General features: G+C 37.9%; 1 protein-coding gene across 7 annotated transcripts; it reads left to right on the plus strand.

Moving 5' to 3' along the window:
• tmcc1b (transmembrane and coiled-coil domain family 1b) lies at nucleotides 1-24,319 on the plus strand. 7 transcript variants are annotated; one of them, XM_081357102.1, is made up of 9 exons: nucleotides 1-82; nucleotides 1,853-2,021; nucleotides 6,045-6,088; nucleotides 7,545-8,303; nucleotides 13,122-13,553; nucleotides 13,658-13,735; nucleotides 16,394-16,887; nucleotides 17,089-17,224; nucleotides 23,118-24,318. In XM_081357102.1, exons 4-9 carry the CDS (start codon nucleotides 7,719-7,721, stop codon nucleotides 23,430-23,432), a joined length of 2,040 nt encoding a protein of 679 aa, XP_081213228.1. In that variant the 5' UTR covers nucleotides 1-82; nucleotides 1,853-2,021; nucleotides 6,045-6,088; nucleotides 7,545-7,718; the 3' UTR covers nucleotides 23,433-24,318. The 7 variants fall into 7 exon arrangements, with proteins under 7 accessions (XP_081213228.1, XP_081213230.1, XP_081213231.1 ...); XM_081357106.1 differs by having other exon boundaries at nucleotides 7-82; nucleotides 8,041-8,303; nucleotides 13,125-13,553; XM_081357104.1 differs by lacking the exon at nucleotides 13,658-13,735 and having other exon boundaries at nucleotides 23,118-24,319.
• Nucleotides 24,320-24,831: the final 512 nt, after the last annotated feature.

Below are 24,831 nucleotides of genomic sequence, written 5' to 3' on the forward strand. Positions count from 1 at the left end.
GAGCGCGCTGCTGACGTCACAGTGGGAGTGTTCCCTCAGCAGAAATTAACGGACATCAGCACAATTCTCTCTCAGCGCTCATGTAAGTTGTAACCGCAAAACGTTTATGTTTTTGCCTTCCATATATTTCCAGCGTTAACTCGAATCCGCCGCCGATATGGTGTAGTTCGGTTTGTGGGGCTGGTCACAGTCGGTCAGTTTGTTGGCTGTGCTGTTAGCGAGCTAGTCGGTTTTAGCCTGTGTTGCTGATGACGTTAGCAGCCTAGCCGCGCGATGCTCGCGCTCAGAGCCGAGCACGCCGCGAGATCAGGTGCAGCAGGTCAGACATCACCGAAACCTACATCTCACTGCTTACTGCTTAACAGAAATACTAATAGAATATAAAGTAAACTGTATTGAGTATTGCATTGTTGCATAACGTACATACAAAAATAACTCTTAATGGGGGATTTGGAAATGTATCCCTTTCAGTTTATTATTAAAAATACAGAAGACTGAAAATAAAAAAATGCATCTTGGAGATAAGTCATAAAGAATTTAACAAACGCAAAACCTTTATTTTATTTGTTTTCGGTAGATGAAAGTATCGTTCACGTGGATCAATACATGATTTGAAAATTTTGCCCAAAAAATCAAACAGTCAAAAACTAAAGTCAGAATATCTTCATCCCCATCGTACAGAAAGTACAAGCATTACGAAAGAGTTGACATGATGTATGTAAATCTTAAAGGGGACATTTGAAAGGAATCTTCCACTTAATATTATATAATTCATTATTTATATTTATATTTAAGCAAGATGTCAAAACTAAAAATGTACTGCCATAACTATTAATATTGTGGTGGCAGAGGGTCTTTCAGGTAAGGAGTGCTTGTTGGTAAAATGTACTGTAGATAATTTGTAAATAATATAATCACAAACAGACGAATCCACCCACTCGCATGTAAATATCTGATATGTATGTATGCTGCTGATGTAAGGCGTGGTGCCACCCAAACAAGCTCATTCGCGTGATCCGATGCTGATGATGCTGTCGGCTGTCTGTGTGACTTTGACAGGCGTTCACATACAGTCTATAATGTAACTTGCAGCCGGGTTTAAGGGTAGGTCGTTCTTCCTTCCGCTCGAGTGGTTTGAGCGCAATGTTTCCGATTTTTTGTACCAGTCCCTGCTGGTGGTGATCGTGTGCAGCGGCGCGTTATATATCGACCATCTAATAGTATTAGCCCGGGTTGGGCGTAAACTGTCCATTTACCACTAGCCGGCCAGCTAACTCGGCTAGCAACAGCATCAACGGACAGTTCAGGAAAGGGATCGGATTAATTCAGTCCTCAGCCACATCCGTTTGTCTCACCTAGTGAAATGGGTTTGTATTCATGTTTTAACCCTCTGTGTTACATGTCATGCTGAAATCTGATAGTGACAGCTGGAGTTTATAATGGCACGACGAGAGCGTTAACGTTAGCTCCATTCACTTAACGTAGCCAGTGTTATGTGTCTGTTGCAGTTTTTGACAGTCTTTTTGATCACTCCTTGTTTTTGTTGTATGAGCATGTAGGCCTATTTGACCATCGGATAGACCGCATGCAGCCTAAACCAACCCATCCGGTTGGTTGTGAAACCGTAGTCAACAATCATCTTTAATGCCTTGTTTTCTAAATGCTTTCTACTTGAAATTCTCACATGTGGTTGTTTGACAGTAAAATGGTTCTCTAGTTACGTAAAATGTAGTAAAATTTGAACGGCTTGTCATTTTTAACAGACTAGTGTTAATATACATGATATTAATGTACTGTTTCTGGCCAAGTCAGTGTTGCTTCACTAAATTATATGCATTTTCACTCTTTTCAGCATGTGATAATCCTACATTTATGAGGGGCAAGTTGACTGAAGTCTCAAGAGGACAGTGACACTGAGGGACTGTCATTGTCTATGAGACAGTTCTGGATTTCGTCTTAGATTTATCCTCAGTATCAGATTTCGGTGTTGAGAAGACTGAGCAGGATGACTGGAACTGAAGGTATGGAGAGTTGTTTATGTCATTCATCACATACGGTTTTATTCAGGAACATCTCGCAACAAATATTTAGCAAATTAGGTTATGCCATCAGATAGATGCATTGAGATTTATAATGCCACTGTTGTTGGGTGTGCTGAGTGTCCTGAATGTCTTGACTGTAGTGGAGTGTATTCTTGCTCAAAGGCACACATGCATACAGACAGAGTGACGTGACCTTGGGAAGCTATGAGAATGGCACTGGATAATGGGTACAGAATAAGCTGACCCATTTCAGCCACAGAAAACAGTGCTTTTGAATTGCATGCAATATCGAAAATAATTTTTTGATAAATGAGGGCACAGGGCGAAATAAAGACGTTTATTCAGCAGGACAAGTAGTTCAAATTTTCAGTAGCCTATAGCCAGTTTAGGCTTATATGTCAGAAATTTAGAAATATTTTAAAAGTATATCTACGCAGTATCACATAAATAAAGGTGCTATTCTGCTGAATATCTCACGAGCTGTATTAGTTCACGAAGTATGAGTGGGATAGTTGAAATTTTAAAATATGTCTTTAAATTTATCCCATTTAATGCACTGCTGCTACAGCCATACACCTGGCCTGCAGACGGATGTCTAGTCATTGTGTTGCATCTTGCGCTGTATTTCTTGAGTAACCTGTTATGTTTAGTGTGTTTAAGATGCTGTGTCATGTCAAAAATAGTTTGTTCTTTTTTTTCTTCAAAAATGCATCTTGATACCACTGTATTTTGTTGGTACAAGTAGCAAAAAGTATCATAGTGAAATTCTGACATTTGGATTAGGTTATGGCTGATTTACATAATGTATATTTTTAATAAGTAAATGGTACTGGAATTCAAAGTAACTTTCCATCTCTAGTCATTAACGTACACATTGTTTGTATTGCAGCATCTTACAGTATTGTATTATTTGTATTGCAGTATCTTTATTCATGGAATAGATGCAGTGCTTTTTCCTTTTGGTACAATAAACAGTCTGAAGTCGTTTTTTAACTGGGAATGTATACAATTGGGGATGTATTTTAAGAAACCTATAAACGCATTTTAAAAAGTTATTAAATCCAGTCGCTTGTGCAGTCAAATTGAATTTGCAAAATTCGCTTTTTAATCAAATCCAATGATTTATGAATCAAACTGATTCCTTAGTTTTCCTCTTACTCGGCTGCCTGGGAGAGCATGGCACTGTCAACAGCAAGGTCAGGGATTGGTTTCCAGGTAAAGACGCTTTGAATAAAAGCATCTGCTAAATGCACGAATGTAAATTATTATTCTTTGTCCACATAATGAAAAAAAAATCTGGAACTTTACTGGAATACTTGTCAACTCTAGAAAGAGATGACCCTTATTGTACTATGCAACTGTTGGCTTGTTGTGACCTTTTGTGCCACGATGGAGGAGAGTTAAATATCAACTTAAAAATACTAGAACAGACTGGTGACAAGAATGTTGCTCATACAAGTTATTGAAGGTACCATTATTTTTTGAGCTGATAGAACTGTTGTGAGAGCACCCCAGGGTGTTCTTGGGTGTGTGCAGGGCCTGTTAAACTGCTGTTGTGTTGAATATGACTGTGTTATAGAATAGCTGTGCCAGGCGTGTGCGTCACTCTGTCACTCGTCTGTTTAATTATGCATGTAGGACACAGACACATCAACACTCCTCTCCTGGTAAAGCTTCACAGACATGACTATTCATTCACAGTACAGCGTGTCACCTTGCTTTCATGCCACTCCCACATCTGCAGGATACTGTGTTTCTTAACTAATTAAGGTCAAGTTTGTTTACTGCTAAACTAGGTGTGGATTTGTTTCCTGCTTTACTATGTGTAGGGCTTTAGTTTAGTCTGGACCAACGTTGACATGTTTCTCGATTTCTGTTTGTGGATTGTTGATCTTGGTGTGATTGGGATTTATGTTCTCGAGATGATTTTTGGCAGTGTCGCCTGTTTGCAAAGGGTAAGAAAAGAGTCGTTTGTATTTTTCCCAGAACACCAAAGATGGTGAGGTTGTGAAGTACTGTATCCACAGGTACAGTGTGCAACAGAAGGATTTTGGATATGACATCCCATTCATTTCATACAAAGTTCCTACATCTTGAAGCTGATTAGATCTTTATTTTATTATTTTTTAAATATACATATGTATGCATAGATCAACCCTCTACGCACACCTTGACAATAGAATCGCCATTGGCTAGTAAATGTTTTAGTTTACTCGCCGTATATGTGATTCCACCAAATTAGCTTATCTTTGCAAAATGGCACAGCTTTTTAAATATCTGAACGTAGACTCTTAACATCAGTCAGTCAAGCATTATATTATGATATCATGATAATAAAGCACTATTTAATTATAGAACTTTCAACTAAAACTTGGTAACCATGTATGAATGCATATTTGTCATTTTAACTGAACTTAGAACTGATGGTGGTGTTTAAGATATTGTTAGTCATTCAGTGTTTCTAAAAAAAAATATATATATTTTTAAAAGATTATAATACTACTACTAATAACAATATACAACGCACTAAGGATTGATGAGCTGCAGGGTTCATGCGTACTAATCACGTTGTCAGCGTTCGCTCGAACTGATTTGCTGAAATCAAAACAGGGATGAGCACCAGCCAATGAGATTGCCATTTGCGCATTTGTTCCGCCCACTACCGGAGAAACCGACATATCTTCTACTTGTTCTTAAAAACTAAATAATTCCAAATGAACTCTATTATTTTGACAATAAAATACAACGAAGAATATCGTTTACATGTAGCACATTGATTCTGCGTGGTATGTAACACACTCTCTCTCTTTCTCTCTGCGTGTGTGTGAGAAACACAGCGCTCTCAGCAAAGCGATGGTGAGTCGTGCGCCTTCACACTAGAGTTTACGTCACGTCAAACACAGATACGCTGCACATCAATTGAGCTGAATTTAAATAGTACAGATTTTGACAGAGCGAAGCTCTCAAGCGCTCAGGCAGTGTTCAGCGAGTGAAAATATATGCTAAACTCATACTTAGCCTCTAACACACACACTGGCGAGTAAAATCTAAGAATTTATTAGCCAATGGCTAATGATAGACATTATAGTGAAGATTTAGCTGCATATGTGAGTGATTTACTCTCATTGTAGAGGGTTGATAAGTGTGCGTGTGTGTGTGTGTGTGTGCATTGCATGTTTTACTTTACATTAACATGTACATGTATAACTTTAAATAAATGGTTTTGTCTTCATCATTTTTCATTCGATTGTCATGCTTCATGGGATAGTAGTTATTTCCCTCATTAAAGCCGTTAAGTACACAGTCTTGTATCTTTGTTATTTATTTGATTTTCAATTTTTTTTTGTAATAAAGTTAATGACTAACTTTAACAAAGACTTTTTTTTTTTAAATCCCTATGGGAAAAATACTATTGGAGTCAAGTTTGCCCAAAAAAATGGGGGCGGGCTTACACTCTTGAGGAATTTTTTAGTAATCTAAATGAGAATTGAAACCATGGCTGATGAAATAGTGGCTCACTACTGTACTCTATGAAGAGTTGAAATTATTATGGAGTGCTGTGGTAATGCAGTAAGAGGGTTCACGAGTGTTGAAGTAAGCTGAATAAAGAGGATTACTGGCTGTTATTCTCTCCATCTGAGGCCCATCTTAAGCCTGAGCTCCACCGTCAGACTCAACACATCTTGATTCAACACACTTGAAGCTCTGGCTCTGTTTTATAAAGGCTTATTTTAGACTTCCTAATGTTTTTTATGCAACATTCACCCTGTTGTTTCCGCAGGTAATGCACCATGACATCTAATGATGTAATCAAAAAGAATGTAATTGTAACCGGAAATTACTCAACTCAGCTGCCAAAATCATACATCGCAATACAAACATGAGCACACCCTTTTTTTCATTGTGTATATCTGTACCATTGAAGTGAATGGATATCATTTATAATCTGTGTGTCATGATGGGTTGGGTTGAGTCTCATTTCACAACCATTTTTTTCCACAGCCAACCCTAAACTGTGAGCCAGTGGCGGTCAGGCTGGACTAATGGTGAGAGACGCTGTTTATCTTTCTCTAAACCTCTGTTAATCTATATCGTAATATCTATATAATAGATATAAATGGTATGTCTTTAATTTTTATCATATTGTTGTCCTGAAGAGAGTGTTTTGTCAATCTAAACTGTTTCGAGCATATCCAAAACATAAGCTGGACTAAGTTTTAGATGGGTTGCGCTTGATGGATAAATGATTGGCTCAGAGGCCGCCTGATGTTCTCTCTGCCTCGGTCGGCTCCACTGAGAGTTTGTCACCTTGCCTAAGTTCACTTCTGTGTTTAACAATGCCAAACCCATCACTCATCACCTCTACTCACCTTAGCTTTGTGTTAGGGCAGCACGATTAATCGAAATAAAACCCAAATTGTGACATGGCTTAGTGCGATTTATCAAATCTCAAATTTTAATTCAAAAATATATGCACTGCGTGTTTAAGAGTGAAGTACTGCACTGTGCTCTTACATGTGAACAGCTCATTATCCTGTTATTATCCTGGTTTTTGCAGCATCCCAGAACGGCTTGGGACGCAACAGAGCTTGTCAACAAAAGAAAAGCTTCAAGGGCTCCCTGTTGTTTTAAGACAAATCAAAATTAAGACAAATATTAGTACTGTAATTTTACCATTGTAATGTGAAATAATATTATATTATTTCTTAAATACTTTATTTTACAGTGAAATATTATAATGTAATATTTCTTGTTTTATTTTTAGTTGCTTTTATATTTTTTAGTTTTTTTATTTATTTATATTTTACAGTCATTGATATCACAAAATGTGTCAACAATTGTAGCCCTACAAACAAGCACAGCAAACCTGGATTTTTTTTTTTTTCACAAACACAATTGCAATTTTTATCAGAAAAATCTGAATTGGATACCCACTCCCTCAAATCGTGCCGCCCTACATTGCATTTATGCTTCTTACCGTATCCCAGGGGTTTTGATTATGATGATATTAAGGAATTTCTGCAATGATTTTCACTAAGGGGTCTGAAATTGTGTAAAATGCTGTTAATGTGTTGCTCTAGAAATGCTCTAATGTTGAGCCAGAGACCCTTTGAGCATTTCAGAAATTAGCACCCTCATGTTTTCTTTGTAGTTCTTTCATAACTCATTCGCTTGGCAAAACCCATGGCTATAGACTGCTAGTAGTCTGTCAATAGTGATATTGCTAATGTAGTTTTATTTGGTTGGCTCAGAAGCACCAAGGCGTGGCTTATTTAATCCATGACCTCTGCCATCACTCTCATTAATATATTGGCGAACATGATCATGAATGGAAATGAAATCTATCTGCAGCAGACTTAGTTGAAAAAACATCAGCTGCATCTTTTTGTTTCTGAGCCAACCAATGCACTGCTTTTGTGATTTGAGCTCATGTAGTTGTTGCTTTTGTTCCATCGCTTACAGCTGCATGACATAATCCATTTTATTTTCCTTCTGTGGTAGACAAGCATGACTTTGCGCCAAACCACAGATGCATGTATGCTATCAGAGTCCACCTGACTGCTGCCACTCTCTGCTTCCTGGCTTTTGAGACAGCCTATCAGAGGGCTGGTGGAGGCGGGGCTTAGCTAGACCCCACCCCTTTGCTGACCCTCTGAGTGAGACTGGCACCTCCTGATGGACCAGGGTGGTAGCGAGCAGCCTGGGGCCGAGGAGCCAGACTCTGGGGGTCGAGCAGAGCGGGAGGTGAGCAGGAGGGCGTCCGAGCCTGATCACGGCCTGTCCAAAATTACTCACAATGCCTTGGAGAACATGGGTGCGCTGGGCTACGGTCTGAAGCAGTTCTTCCAACCTCAGCGCAGACGCTCGTCCGTCTCGCCACACGACTATGCCTCTTCCTCCATAGGCCCTATCCTTGAGCCCCCAGAAGCGGGGCCAGAGTTGGGGGAAGCGCCTGCCGTCCCTAACTCTGACCCCCACGCTTCCGCCCCCCCTGCAGCTCTGAGCCGCGTGCTGCAGCAGATTCGAGGCCCCCCCATGATGAAGAGAGGGACCAGTCTGCAGAGTCGCCGAAGCAAGGCAGGGGGGGGAGGGGAGCCCCCCCAGAAAGGCAGCCCCCAGATCCACAGGCGCAGTACCCAAGAGACCTTGCTGCAGGCAGGACGGCCGCGCTCCTCCTCCACCACTGATACACCCAGCAGCCCAGCTTTGGCAGACATGTTGCTGACCTCGGGGTACCACTCCACTGAAGAGTCTGATCGGGTAAGTGGCACCTGAACGTCACACTTTTGCCAAAGTGATTTCTTCCATGATCACGCTGTGGTCATTGTTGGTAGCAATCATCTCCCAAGGAGATAATTCATTTCAGTGACTAAAAAGTTTTGGACAAATATTTAGTGACGCTGGACACAAAAAAAAAAATCTATGTTATGTTTTAACATGTTTTAATTTCCTTTAAAATCACTTTGTCAGCAACCTTTTTTAAATTATTATTGTTATATTCAATTGCTGTATTTTACAAATTTATGCCTTTTAAATTTCAACATTCGGTTTTCTGTGACATTTGGTATAGATTTATGCTTGTCAACTTCTTAAAGGGTACCTATTATGCCCTTTTTTTTTTACAACATGCAATATCAGTCTCAGGTGTCCCCAGAATATGTCTGTGAAGTTTAAGCTCAAATTACCCCACTGATCACTTATTATACCATGCTATAAATGCCCCATTTTCGGTGGAGATTCTGTTGCCAGTTGTGGGCGAGGCCTGTTCTACTGTTAGGGTTGGGTATCCTTTGGGTTTTTTTCGATACCAGTGCCAAATCAATACTTTTAAAACGGTACTGGTGCCTGACTTAAAAAAAAAAAGACAGCCCCAAAACGATGGTGACTGACATCTAATAACGATGTATAATAAAAATTGAATATATTAAAATTGTAGAGTAGGCTAAATATATAAATATAAATATTCTAAATACAAAACACAAATTCACAATAAAACCTAAGCCACCTAACCCAAATACAATAATTTAACACTAAAAAACACTACAGCACTAATAACAGCAAAGTAGTCTGCATTCGGTATGCTACAAACCAGCTTTAAATTTCAGCATTTTTTTCACATTTTTGTCTTCTCTGGCCAAATACGACAAATTAATTAAACCAAATAAATACGTTTTAGAACGCATCACTTGAAACGCCGTGACGCGAAACCCGTCGTAGAAGAACGGCGTCATTTACAACTGTGACAATGAGCGCTCATCAGGACCAACTGAATGCTGGATTTTCAGAAGTATGTGAGGTGCGCGGCTCTATTCTTGCTGTAAACTTGCACAACGTGCCTGAATATTAGATATAAATGTAAAGCCGGTCTGTTATGTTTGGACATCGACTTCACACTAAACATGACGCGGAACAAAACGAACCGTGATTGGTTGCGTTATGTCAGTCAGTCCTTGGCTGAAATTTTTATTCTTAAAAACATGCAAGTGAATGTGTTTTGTCATTTAAGAAACCTTTATAATGATCATGATTCATGTTAGTTGATCTATAACGCACAATGGGCGCCATGTTAGTAACGTTAGGCTACGCACCGCAGTTAAGAGAATTGTATCTGTCAGATTTAGGCCTACAACACGTCAATTCATCCACTTCTCCCGAAATAGGCTACATTAAAGTAAGTGGCTGGTGAGAAGAATAGAGTCAATTTTATAGTTTCCAACACAATGTGTTTCTAAACACGTCATCGAAAGGATTGTTATTGCCACTTCCAAAGACATCAGTGTGCATTTTACAAACTATAAATGTTGTTTTGCTAGTACTTGTGTATTTAAATGTCTAAAACCTAAAATAAAGCTTGTGTGGTTAAAAACACTGAATAGCTGTGATATAATATAACAGCGCGTCTGTCTGGCTCAGCGCCAGCCAACGCGCGAACGCAGATTTGAATTTAGAAATTGATGATCAGGCGATCTGAATTCACACCAGTGTGAACGATCGTAATAGCGGTTAACTAGCGATCACATGCGGTGATGATGTTTCTTACGTCCGATTCGGAGAACCAGAGGGAAATATTTCAACCGACAGCAGAGGCATTTAAGTGGCACCGAAATCTGCGTTTTGATTCGGTCCGGTTACATACCGGTTACTAGGTACCGGTTCCATACCGGGTGCCCGGTTTCGGTACCCAACCCTATCTACCGTTATGTCACAATGAAGTGCATTCCTGAACGGCTCATTTTGAGACTGTCTGATTTATGGGGAAAATAACAAAAACATTTTTTTTTTTCACCATAATAGGGTGGTTGTGTAGTATATTTTGCTATGAATGCCTTTTCCCATCAAAAGTATTTTTGGAGTTTCTTGTATAATTATAATAACTGTTTAATTTACAGCTATTGTGGGAGATCTTCTTAAACTTGAAAATAATCAGTTAAAAATTATATTATAATACAAAATACTAAACTTCAAATAACTTAAAAAGTATAATACATAAAGTGGGAGAGCACTATGCTTAAATATAGATTTATTTTTATTTGCACAGACACGCAAAAAAAAAAAAAAAAAAAAATATATATATATATAGTGCGTAATATATAAGCATAGTGCGGCCTCTCTCCCACTTTATGTATTATAATTATCTAGGCCAGCACTCTTAAAATTGACAAGTGTATACATTGAGTGAAGCCTGCTCCTATCCACATTAACTTAAAAATTAAAAATATAAATTTGTGAAAAATGTTTAATAATAAAATAAATATTAAATAATAAATAAATAAAATAAATGTTTGTGTTTGGGTCAGTTAAAATGTTGTCTGTTTCCCAAAAGTATCATAACCAAGTATATTGCAAAACCGCATTAACAGGCCATTAACAGTAAAAAAAATCCTTGCTGTTGAGTTCTACAAAGTATCCCAGCATGCCTTGCACATACTAGTTATCATTGTGGAGACGTGATCCGTGTTCAACAGGAGGTGATAGTTGGTTGTTTAAAAGCAATGGAAAGTCAGATTTAAATTTAACAACATTAAATTCTTTCAAAAAAAGATTCTGTCTGAAAGAAACCTCCAGGATGGATGGATGGGTTGACAGCATTCACAGGTCAGGAAGCTTGTGTAGCAGGTCACTATGTTCTCTAAGCCTTGCTATATTTAGCCAAGTCTTTGGATGCACTTCAGTTCATGGCGCTTCTGCAGGCAGCATTGAGTATAATGTCAAAATCAATGCATTTGTGCCCTTTTTCCAACCAGGATGTAGGATCAGGGTAACTGTTTGCTTTCTTGTGTCCTCAAGGATAGACTCAAGGTTAAGTTTGCTCATGCATGATTGGTGCAGCAACTTTATTTAGAAATGCAGTTCGCATAGTTGCAAAACCAGTTACTCTTCTGCTCAGCATTACTCCATTATTGGATGCATTATGTTGCTGCTTACTCAAAATAGCCATTAGGGTTAATTTACCATAAGAAGTGTTTACCCAAGACTACTGTATCTGGAGGGTAATTAACTCTTGTAGACATTTCATACTCATAGTACTATGCTTTTAAGCATGCCCTTTTTAACAGCTAAGCATTTTCACCAGATACACTACAGAGTCTGGGTGACTGCCAACGTGTTTCAACTCACCTGTTGTTGGAGAACTTAATGGCGCTATCCTGAATGTTCCTCTCTCAGGGGAGTGTCCAAACATAAGCTCTGTCATTTATTTCAGATGACTATTTGAGCCTGGCTAGTTCAGTAGATGGCATTTATGTGAATTTGCTTGGGATGGTGTGCTTGTTTTTTGTTTTCAAATTGAAAAATGTAAATGCAATTTTTAAATATCATCTGATATCTCCTATCTGTGGTTACAGTTTAGTTTTTACAGCTTAGTTTGTTGTCAGTGAAACTTGAGGCCAACGTATTTTGTCACAGAGAGGTAAGAGGCTTTAACTCCTTTGTTAATTTAACAGAACTGTGATTCCCAGATAAAGGGGGAGAAAATCCTCTCTTGACCAGTTAGGTGCGAAAAAGGCATCATAAGTCAACTGTAGTGTCTCTAACAGGCATCATCTGGGTCTTATCGAATGGGCTGTCGTCCACGTGATCGGCTCACCTAGTTTTCCTGTGCATGCGTGGCCACATAGCTGTGAAATCTACCCATGTGTCTTATATCAGGTTGCAATAGGGAAACTTATCATTGGCAGTAAACAACCTGACCTTATTGGCAATAATAATATTTTTTTTTCATGATAAAACAATGCTGGTGGGGCTCTTAGCCAGTTTATAATGACCGATGGATGCTTAGATCATCCATAGCTGTTTATCTACGATCAGTGAAGGCCATATCACTGATAATCTGGTTTCGACTCAGCTGTTAATGGGTTAAGGGACAGAGTTCATTTCATTACAAGGTTGTACTAAAGATTTCACGCTACTAAAGCTTACTTGACTTGTACTATATTAATAATACAAAAAGTACTAAAAGGATGTTAAAAAACCTTAATTTTTTTAAACGTTGGTTTCCTTTTTCATTTTCCTCAATTGATGATGTGGTGCAGTGTGCCATTCTTTATCAGTGAATGCCCTCCATTATCTCAGAACTTTGAGGGCTATGTCATAGTACAGAGGTCCAAAACGTCAAACTCATTTGACTTGAGATCAATGTAGTCACTCGCATAGTTCAAACGTGGCTTGTCTTTCAAGATGGACTGCTCTGTAAGTGAACCGTCAATAATGGTAACTTAATCTAATCTTTCTATTCTTTTAGGAAAATAAAGTGCAAAATGTATTATTTTTCTGAAGTTAATTTGTCACTACTCTCTCTAGGGCTGGGTCATCGTCACAGTTCAATACATTGCAGTGCATAACAGTAGCATACTTGGTTTGAATGAAACCTTAGTTTCATTACTTTTGTGCAACACAGGAAATGCACATAATTAGATGACCTTTTTCTTCATTAGTTGAACTGTTATTAGGGATGCACAGATTTTGAATTGAATTGAAACTGAATTACAAATAAAGCACTAAAATATGATTGTTTTTTTTCTTTCAGATTTGTTAAAGGTTAAATCTGCACAGCACTAAATCTCACTCTTTTCATTGTAGCAGGATCGTTTGGAGGTTTTGGGCCCCGCCATGTCTCCCAATGCCCTGTCAACCAGTTCAGACGGTGGTCAGTACGGTGTGGATTCAATGGATGGCACCCCGGACCCTCAGCGCACCAAGCAGGCCATCGCTCAGCTACAGCAAAAGATCCTCAAACTCACAGAGCAGATCAAAATCGAACAAACGGCAAGAGACGACAATGTAGCCGAGTACCTGAAGCTGGCCAACAATGCAGACAAACAGCAGAGTGCTCGCATCAAGCAAGTGTTCGAGAAGAAGAACCAGAAATCTGCACAGACCATCCAGCAGCTGCAGAGGAAGCTGGAGCATTACCACCGCAAGCTCAGAGAGGTTGAGCACAATGGAATACCACGCCAGCCCAAAGATGTCCTGCGAGACATGCAACAGGGTCTGAAGGACGTGGGTGCCAAGGTAAAGGCCGCCCCATTTCTTTACAGTTTGGTACATTTGAAGGATGTGTTTAGAAGTTTTTGGAGTAGATGTGTGCTGATCTGAAATGTTTTCATTTATTTTAGGGGATCAAACAGGACTTTTTAAGTTTTTCGTATGACACAGGCAGTGTAGACCAGTCTTGTACTCTGTCAGCAAGCCAGGTTTGGATCTTTTTGGTGATTGAAAGAGCTTAATGAAACATTGGTTTAACATAACCATTTTAAATTATGGAATCAAAAGAATGATCATGTTTAGTCACTAGCTCTCTTCTCAAACCTAGTGAGCTCTCTTCTCAAACCTAGTGAGCTCTCTTCTCAAACCTAGTGAGCTGCCTTGCTGCCTACACCCTACATATGCAGTTGCCTTCTAAAGGCTGGAATACTATTGCCAAGATTGTATCCCCGATTTGCAGTCTGGACAAGTTGACGCTAGTTGCTGAAAGTCAGAGCTAGTCTGCGAATTTTGGGCAGTCAGAGTTGACAGATTTCGCAGAAAATTGCATAGTGCATGATGGACAGATAATTTTTTAGCTTCAGACTATGATTCTGTCCAGTCTGAAGAAATCTAATGTGAGTGATATTTTGAGCAGATTTTAGAACACATATTAGCTATGTCTGAAAATGCTCCCTATCCACTATATAGTGCACTATATCGGGTGTCGGCCATTTTGTAGTGGTGTCCTATTCTGATTAAAAGACATCATTCCCTACATTCGTTCACTACTTTTACCCACAATCCTCTGAATTTGAGTGTACATTCGATGTACACTTGCTGAAGCACTATTTCCCAATTAATCCACTATTAATCCAATGCGGAGAGGACTGCAAGTTTAACCAGAGATTACTATTACTATTACTAGAATAATATTTCTGCTTAACCATTTATTTCATGCTAGTTTTAGGGTTTTGTTTTTTTATAACTTTTTTCCATTAATCATTACTCGAATAAAACATATTAAAATGTATGAATTTTAAATTTAAATGAAATTATATTAATAAGGTAAATTATATTATTTTATTATTCTAATATATTATTTAGGCATTAGCTCAATTTAATGTGTTTTACTAATAGCCAGGTGTTTTAATAATTTGTGGCATTGTTGTTAACTCGTTAAACTGAACGGAAGAGATGATAATTTGGTGGATGATTTAAAAATATTCGTTAATCATCTGTAGCTGCGTATTCATTCGAATGTAATCATAACGGTTGCCTGAGGGCGCTCAACGATCACTTCATCTGTGAGCGTGAGAGTTTCTAACAATTTCAATCGATGAAACTACAAAGCTGGCACGGAGGAATATAGAATTACAAAATAAAGTCATTATGATTGTTATTGTTGTTAATATTATTTTATAAAGTAAGTAACATAAAGGAGTTAGGAGTTAAAAGGAGTTTTGTCACTACGTGTGACGAAGCCGTTTCTGTGACAGCTCCAGCTCTCCGACCCACAGTATACACGTCGGCGTCCGAATTCACTCACTTAATTTCGTTCACTCCTTGCAGATATAGTGCACTCAAATGACATACATAGGGATTAGTGAACGAGTGAGCGGTTTCGGACACAGCTATTGTTTTATTTTACCATATGCCAATGACTTGCATCTCCCACCAACAAGGCACATGTTTCTGTGTGAGTTTGTTGTGTTGTATGTGATCCTCGGCCGTTTATTGCATGATGTCCAGTTTTCTCGGTAAAGATTACAAAGTTGGCAAGTGTATGTCTAGTGTTTTAGATTTGAAAAGTTGTGTAGTGTATTCCAGTTTAGAACCTCATAAGTGACTGATTTTGAAACGCGTTACATAGATAGCAACTAGGTTGTTAGAACCCTGAAATGTAAAAACTATTCAACTATTTCTGCCACAATACCATGGTTACAGTTAGCATTACAACATTAAATCTATGGTGAATGTTGGTGATTTGTGAACTGGAAAGCATTCTAAAACTTGTTCATTCATGGCACAATGCTTCTCCTGGTTTCCACATCAGCGCTGTTTGATCTGATATGGTTTAACAGAGAATTCTGCGCTGAATTTGAATGCTTAGTTCTCACTATATCTCGCAGTGATGTTAATTCTGCAGCAAATTAAATCGCTTTGTCACTGGATCTTCCAGCGCTGTGCAGTAATGGTGTCGCGTGATCAAAGATCGTCCCGCAAGTTGTCTGTTATTGGTCCGAGCTGATAAACGGCCCGCGCTACACAACTCAAAAGACATTACAATACTGCACGGATTGTTCTGCTTTCATTCCGCTTGCAGTTTGATCAGTTTCTCATATGCAACAGAAATGGCAGCTCTTATCAGTTGGGCAACGTGGTGGTGGTTCCAGTACGACCTCTAACAAAATGTAGTCGCACCCTAGGTAAAAAGGTTGTATGGCAATGACTTGCGATAACTGAATGATTTTAATACTTAAAAAAGTTGTGAAAAGTAACTGCAGATAGCTGAGAATTCTGGCATTGCATTCTATGTGAAGGATTTAATGTTACCTTTTGTAATGTTTCTGCCTACCTTTCGGAACGGCCTACGTTTTGGAAGCGTGCCTATGGAGCTTTAAAATGCTTTCTGGGTAGGCGGCTCACTAGCTTTTGGAATAGAGCTTTGTTACCACTGTTTCCCTATTAGTTATTCTTTACTTTACAGGCACATTGGACCAGTTTACAATCCTAAAATAAAAACAAATCTCAGACTTTTAGCCTCTTTTGCCACTTCAAGTGACTGTGATTTTCATGTCACTCATTTAAAGACAAAACCTATCCAGATAGGAAGTCCAATTGACGCTGATAAATGTATTTGACTAAATTATGTTTTTTTCGCTCAGGTAACCGGTGGCCTCTCCAGTATCTCTCAAGCCACTCACTCCGCCGCAGGAGCAGTCGTGTCCAAACCTCGTGAGTTTGCCTCTCTTATCCGCAACAAATTTGGAAGTGCAGACAACATCTCTGCCCTAAAAGATTCTCTGGATGAACAACAAGGGGATGAGCCTGTAACAAGTACAGGGATGGCAGGCACTAGGACCCCAGGACCTGGGCAGCTGCAGTCCAGCCCAAAATATGGAAGTGAGGAAGACTGCTCCAGCGCTACTTCAGGGTCCGCAGGAGCAAATAGCACCACAGGGGCTCCTGGAGGGCCTCCAAGCTCAAAGGGTAATACACTGGAGCATGGCCAGAGCTCTGGCTTTGATGCTCTGCTGCATGAGATCCAGGAACTGAAGGACAACCAGAATCGACTAGAAGAATCATTTGAAGACCTAAAGACTCACTATCACAGAGACTACACAGATATCATGCAGGCTCTGCAAGAGGAGAGATTCAGGTACACGTTACTATAGCAACTGACTCTACTGGCACTAATAAGTGGTCTATGTAGGTTTCAAAGGTTTGTATGGATTTGGAAGGTTTCACCGTCAAAACAGTGTGCTTGTTTAGAAAGTGTTGGAAAGGATGATTATGGTATTGTCTGGCCTTTTAAGCCCCTTTCTTGAATTTATATGTTGTTTTGTTTGTACATGTGTAGGTGTGAGCGTTTAGAGGAGCAGTTGAATGATTTAACAGAACTGCATCAAAATGAGATTCTCAACTTGAAGCAAGAGCTGGCCAGCATGGAGGAGAAAATCGCTTACCAGTCTTATGAAAGAGCCAGAGACATACAGGTACTTAAGTCCAACATCATATGTACTTATATTATTTGCTTTTATTTGTAGGTTTTCAGTTTTAATTTTAATTTAATTTGTTATGGAAAAATAACGCAAATAAAATGATTTAACGCACCCCCACCGCCCCAGACCTATGTAGGTCATCTTACATTTCATACAGTTGATTGGTGACGAACATGATGCAGGGCAACAGCTCACTGTGTGATGTAGCCTATAGAATGCAGTAAGAAGGCCAATGAAATTCAAGATATCAGGGCAAAAATGCCTCTGTATGATTTTTTGTATTATATTTATATCAAATTATATAGTTAATCAAGATCACACCAGTGCAATTGTGATATTGATTTTATACAGCAGTTTAATGAATAAGAAGTTAATATTGTTCTATTTTAGACACGATATTTTCTCAAGGCTCGAAATTGCGACCATTTTGGTCGCATATGCTCCAGAAATTTAATCTGTGCGACCTAAAAATATATTTGGGAGTATTTGTGCGAGTGCAAATAATGGTTGTGGTGCGACCTGTTTTCATTTATCTAAAAAACGTTTGCAAATTACTTCACAGTGTGTACCTTATGTGCGCTGATACGCGATGGCCGGACCGTCATTCTATCCAACGTTATATAACCAATCCCGGGGGTTTTCCTGCATTGATTTTTTTTTGGCGGCCGCCAAAGCCTTATTTAATCGGTGCGTGAGTGACTGCTGCGTTTGACGAGAGAAAGCCCCGGCCGCGCGCGCGCACTCTCACATCTTCAAACAACACGAGCGCTGCTGTCTTGCTCTCTCTCCCTCGCGCATATTAATCAAAATCATTTGACACGATAGAAAAAGGGCGGAAGACCGAAGTTTCACGTGGAGCATTCGGAGATTTTTTTTTCTCCTAAATTACCGTGGAGTGTGAATTGTGCTAAAAAATAAACTACCGGGATAATCACACAACGCTTGCCGTATGCTACACGTCCACTAATGACACGTCCGATTCGCGAACTAATGACTCATTTGAACCGATTCACTTTAATGAATGGTTAAAACAACTGATCTGTCCAACACACTCACGAGACGTCTGAATCGGTGTATAACAAATCGGTAACACTTTACAATAATGTTCCACTTATTAAATTCTAGTTAACACAGTTAACATGTACTATTAATAAACTGGACTTTGTTAATTTGTTAACCATTGTTAATGTTAATTTCAACATTTGGGCTACTAATAGCCTACATTATTGATTTTTTTTTTTTTTTTTTTTGTTAACATAGTTAATGCACTGTGAAGTAACATTAATGAACAATGAACAGCTGTATTTTTATTTTTTCGCCAAAGAAGAGCTTGCCTTCACTAAATTTATGTCAAATGACAAATCATGTGCCAATATCATCGGGGTGAGATGATATAGAGCCAGAAGACCAAATTTCAAATCTTGGCCACAGGATGAAATAAAATCTGTTAATATATAATTTGTAGTTGTGGTGCTCCTTAATTTTTGGTGGGTGCTCCTAAATTTTTGCTGGTGCTCCTAAATTTTTGAAGTTGGGAGCACCAGTGCTACCAAGTAAAAAAGTTAATTTCGAGCCCTGTTCCTGCTTTGTTATTGTCTCAATTTTGCCAACAAAAATATTACCTGTAAAGCCGCAACAGAGCGGTCAAGCATCTCCGAGCAACATATGAAAATATACATGTTTTCATAAAGTAATTTATGAAAATACCGGTATGTATATTTTATAAAAAATATGCAATTGAAAGTAATTTCATATTTTAGGAATAGTTTGCCCAAAAATGAAAATTCTGTTTATTTACATTTACTCATCCTTATATTGTTTAAAACCTTTCTATTTGCGTAACATAAAAGAAGATCTTTTGAAGAATGTTGGTAACCAAACTCTTTTGGTCTGTAAATATATCTAAATACCAGTTCAGATCACTGAACACATCATGGCCATTGAAGCCCAAACATTTATGTGTAATTTATGTGTAATAAATTATGTTGAATCAAATAAAATATTTATTTCTAAAGCTATTTTTTGTCATGTCTACATTTCTCATTTAACACAATAATGAATTTAAATTATCTTCTGGGGGTAATTTCTCAGCCAAATTTGATGCGATTCATTTGCAAATCAGTTAATAAATCAATTAATTAATTGGCACATCATTTAATTATTTAGATTAAAAAAAAATGTATTCGCTTGACAGCCCTAATTATTTATAATAATATAGTATTAGGGTTGTCAATATAATTAATTGGTAATCGCACATCGAATTTGCATGAGAAATTCTTATTTATTGAACTGCTGTTAAAAATCAATATCACATTTGTACTCGTGTGCTATTGCTTAACTATATCATATGATATAAATATGAGATGACAAAAATCATACTGAGGGATTTCTGCCCTGATATCTTGAATTTTTGGGGCCTTCTTACTGCATTCTATAGGCTACATCACGCAGCGAGCTGTTGCCCTGCATCATGTTCGTCATCAAACAACTGTATGAAATCTAAGATGACCTACATGGGTCTAGGGTGAGGTGGGTGTTAAATGGGTTAAATCATCTTAACGCATTATTTTCTCATAAGTAATGAATTAAATTAACTCATTAAATCAACAGTATATATATATATTGTCATTTAACTTTAATTTATCAGTTTTAGGCTTTATAGTACTACAACTTGAACTTAGCCAAGACGTCATTTCTAATTTTAATTTATTTAAGAAGCTTTTTATCTAATATAAAAAAAATATTTTATTTCAGTTAATAAAAACTATTTAAATAGTTTTAGTTTTAGTTAATATCAACAGCATCCAACATACACATGAAACATTGGATGGTAAACATTTAGAGATATTTAATAGATCAATGTTGTAAATATTGCTTGGAGATTTATTTGATAGTATTTTGGGAATGCATTTGCAATGTGAGCAAACTGGTCTCAAATCTAAGTTATTTTAACGGTGGAAATGTCCGGAATAAACATAACCGTATTATAAAAATACTAGGGCTGTCACGATTCCTCAATTAAATTTGAGTACTTGTTTTAAAATTAAAATAAAAACCTTGATTGCAATTTACCTGTTTTGAGTAACACATTAAATAAGCGCATTATGAGACTGTTTTCTAAGGCTGCACAATGTATTAAAACCATTTTAAAAAACATACTACAGGCATATATATTAATAAAGGTATATATGCCCCGTGGGTTTAAAGTCCCTCTGTGGTGAAAATCAAGCTTTTAATGTTGTTTTAATGTCTATGTGGTGTTTTTTAATATGCTTTAGGACAAACCATGTGCAAATTCATAAGTCAACACCATTGCTGAGTATTTTCTCTGTAAAACTGCAGTGAACCAAAGGCAGTCTCAAAAAACACAGTTTGAAATCGCTGGTCTAATCGACCTTGTAACCAATCACGAGTGAATCTCTGAGCTGGTGTGCGTGAGTGGAGGTGGGGCTAATTTGCATATTCATAGCACCACATAATACTAAATGAGACAAGGGTGTAGAGTTACATTCAAGCTATTTTAAGGCATGAAGAATTTAAATATGTAATTTTGGTGATCAAAGATGAGTTTTAAGGGATAAAATTGACTTCGTGGGACTTTAATATATATGCTCAGTATTTATTTATTTGCATGTAGGTTACATGCGTTACATGTGTGTCTCAAACTCCATCTATGCATGTGTGACCGCCCTGTATATTTGGGTCACAAAAGTGTTTAAGTGTTATATATATATATATATATATATATATATATATATATTATTTTGTATTTATATATGTCTATTTCAATTTATTGCTGACTTTGGGTTGCTTATAATGTTCATGTGGAAATGCAATGTGCGCCATTTCATCAGATTTGTAAGGTAAATCATTTATAAACCTATGCCAACACAGGATATTATTGTTTCTAACTATGCAAACTGTTCATTGCGATTTCAAAATAAGTTTAAACCCTCGCTCTGAGTTTGCATGTTTTTATGTCCACATATTCTTGTTCAAGAAATTACAGTGGATGTAGCATTTCTATCATAAAAAAGAGGCCTAATATTAAAGATCAAGTAAAAGTTTGAATTAAATGTTGTTTGGCCAAAATTAAACAAGGATTTGATGTGCTGTAAAATGTATAATGCATAATCTACATAAGATGGTTGTTTATATTATGTTGTTCTATGAAACCATATGATTACTTGCTTTTGATACTTTATTTGAACCAAATAGTATTGCCTCATTGTTATTATATAAGTTATTTTAAAGTCTTTGCTAAGGTACATTTTTTATTACCACAAAAAGATTATCCGATTAATCGTCAAAAAAATCGACCCGATTACTCATAAACATTTTGATTAATCAAAGATATTTTACAAAACTGTCCCAAGATTTTTTTAAACTTTTTATTTTTATTTTTTTAGGGCCTGTTTACATCTGGTCACCTGCGTTTTTACTGATCGGATAACATACATGCATCTCCGCAAAACAAATATAAATCCGAACTTCAATTCCCGCAGTAAATGCAAATCTAACGGATTTCACGCCAACTAAAGCAGTAGATATGAGCTGCATTTTATTTATCATCAGTGAATTTCAAGATCAGAGACCGCGCCATCAGCACTGTTAGGATAATTTAGTGTCACTGCTTTAATGAAGATGATTGTGTGTTGACTGTCTGCGACTTGCTTTCAGTTTCATTTGTGGCAGTTTGTGTGTTGCCTTGCTAAAGAGATACTCAGCTACTCGTCTGTGGTGGTCCTTGTTGGAGCAGCGCTGTTAGCTATAACGTTATATAGTCTATAACACTCTCACACGTTCTTTTTTCTTTGTTTTCTTTTTGGGAGTAGTAAAATGTACATATGTGGTTTCAACAACCAGATGCATTTACACTTGTCCAGTTTCGTTTGGAATGTGTCTCAAACCACCTCCTGAAGTGGTTTGAACGGTCGGATTTAAATACATCTCGAAAGCATTTCAGAAGTTATATACACCTGGTCTTTTCACATTCGAATAGCTTTCCGATCATAGAAAACGCAGGTGTAAAAAGGCCCTTAGATCTGGCATATGAACTTTTACGTGAAACGAGAGAATGCTAATGCTGATATTTGATGGGAAAGAACATTAGCTGTTATCGTTAAGCTATTTTGTATTGATCTGATGGACAACGTTTAGTTTTCTAATTCAGTTTTCATAATGAAAGCCATATGCGACTCACTCTCAGTCCTCTTCGAGGGCTTATGTTTAATATTATGCAGCTAAAATGTACGTTCTTCTGTTACCCATCACTATCAGTCGAGTCTTGCATTAACTGGAATGGAGGTTGTTTATCAGCTGCACTAGCATCATGTTATCTTTCTCTTAAGCTGACTTTCAGCTATCTCCAGCATTCATGTATGCTTTTCATATCATCCCTGAGTGGCAGTTACACAGAAACGTATTGGCCATGACGCAGCTGTCAACCTCAGCTTATTCACCATGTCAAAGAAAATAAATAATGAATGTATATTCACGACTGGCAATACATCTAAAAGAAACACAAGTTTTTTTAGGTTTAATCAATGTAAATAATTATTTCATTGTAAAATATATTTTTGGGATATGATTCATAACCGCCCATTTTACAGAAAGACGTTTTAGTATTTAAAAACATATGGGTAATTCTCATCTCATGTTGATGGTTTTGATTAGAATACATAAAATCTAGTCAGGCGGTCGCATATGGCTTAGGCGCAAAAGTAAAAATATTTTAAGCACATGTGCATACTCATATGATTAGAACTCCACACTGCATCCATACTTCTCTCATTTTGGAAATGGATGACTTCCGGTGTGTCATTTGTCAGAGATGGTGAAAAGGCGGCTTTGCTCATAACATCTTTCTCGCTCACTGTTCCTGTAGGAGGCGCTGGAGGCCTGTCAGACGCGCATCTCTAAGATGGAGCTTCAACAGCAGCAACAACAAGTGGTTCAGTTGGAAGGTTTGGAAAACGCCACAGCACGCACTTTACTCGGCAAACTCATCAACGTGCTGCTGGCCGTCATGGCGGTACTCCTAGTGTTCGTCTCGACGGTCGCAAATTGTGTAGTACCACTGATGAAAACACGTAGCCGTACACTTTCCACATTGCTCCTTGTCATAATCTTGGCTTTCTTGTGGCGGAATTGGGAAGCCATGTCGCAGTACCTGGACCGATTTCTGCTGCACCCCAGATGACCTGCAGGGGCGCTGCTGTTTTTGTCATTTCATGAAGGGACTGGAGGGTGGGAATTCAAAGATTTTGATTCAAAGATGGAGACTAACACTGCCTCAGTTGCACTTAGTACGGAGGGATGAAGGGATGCAGCACAAGAGTGGTGGACGGACAAATCCTACAACCTCTTTATTTCGTTTTTTTTTTTTTTTTTTTTTTCAACGAAAGAGTGAATTTGTTTACATTTTGATGATCTCTTTCTGTCTACATGAAGCTGTATTGCTGAGTTTCCTATTATTTGTTGTTGGAAATGATGCAAGCCGTGTTGTTCATTGTTCTCGTAATTGTTAGGTTATACATTTATGCAATTTCCTGAGTGTTGAGTTGCATTGACTTGACTGGAGTGGTTTTAACATGCACTGGATGGAGATCTCTCTCCTCGTTTTTAATACCATAGTAACTGATCGTTTCCCTCCTAACTTTAAACTGTGTTATTCATTTCTTTTAGCCTCTTCTACTGTCGTCTCGCTCTTTCTCATGCATCTCTAACTCGGTTCATTTCCTGTGCTCATTGCTTCACTCACTCTTCACTCAAAACCGTTTGCTGCTGTTTGGACTTCACTGCAGTTGTTGCTGATTGAAGGAAAAGATGGATTCTGGTGGAGAGGAGGCATCTGGAGTTTGACCGAATGGGGTGAGCCAAGTCGGCCCCTCTTCATCTCCGGCCCAATGCCCTCCTAGAGGCACAGTCCCCTGGTATATGAACAGAACGAACATACTTGAAGAGCTAGAAATGCTCAAAGACTCTCAGTGCTTCCGTACTGTTTCTTATAGTGACGATGAAATAGTCCTTTTTAGTTTTTTTTTATTTTTTAAAATGAAATTAATAAACACGCTGTTTTAAAAGTGCAATGTCGCGTGATTGAATATTTGTGCTTTTGTAGAGTTGTAATGCACCCAGAGTGCAGAAATGTTGTGCTTTCACTTTGCAGATTACAGAGATTGTTGTTTTATCATGCATCTGGTTATGATTTTTGCATAAGCAAGCTATTTCATTTGAGCTGAAATGTGTTGATTATATATGTGTATTTTCTCGCCAGACAGAAAGGTGCAGACGTCCGGTTCCTTAAGTATGCAGGGTTTTTGTTAAAATTATTCATATTAACACTTCTGCTATTGTGCAGTAGGCAGTGTCATCTTTTTAAAATTGGATCTTGGGGTTTGGTTAGACATAATATTCTTAAATATTATTTTATAATCTTGCTTTAATAAGTAGCTTATTCTTAAAGGATCTTGAAACCCTAAAACACTTCTTTTTTTGGATGTGAACAGTTATATACAGGTTCCACACAGTAATAGCACTCAACAAGTAGACATGTGGAAACTGACTATTTTTGCATTTTCTGGAGCCATTTCATTCTT

The sequence above is a fragment of the Scardinius erythrophthalmus genome, assembly GCF_964197995.2.
Source record: "Scardinius erythrophthalmus genome assembly, chromosome: 25".
NCBI classification, from domain to species: Eukaryota; Metazoa; Chordata; class Actinopteri; order Cypriniformes; family Leuciscidae; genus Scardinius; species Scardinius erythrophthalmus.

Excerpts from the sequence above, each read along its gene's own strand:
- tmcc1b (XM_081357102.1), top strand. The coding sequence starts at position 7,719 with ATGGACCAGGGTGGTAGCGAGCAGCCTGGGGCCGAGGAGCCAGACTCT. Across the intron at positions 16,888-17,088 it reads CTGCAAGAGGAGAGATTCAG|GTGTGAGCGTTTAGAGGAGC; the intron begins GTACACGTTACT and ends GTACATGTGTAG. Across the intron at positions 17,225-23,117 it reads AAAGAGCCAGAGACATACAG|GAGGCGCTGGAGGCCTGTCA; the intron begins GTACTTAAGTCC and ends CTGTTCCTGTAG.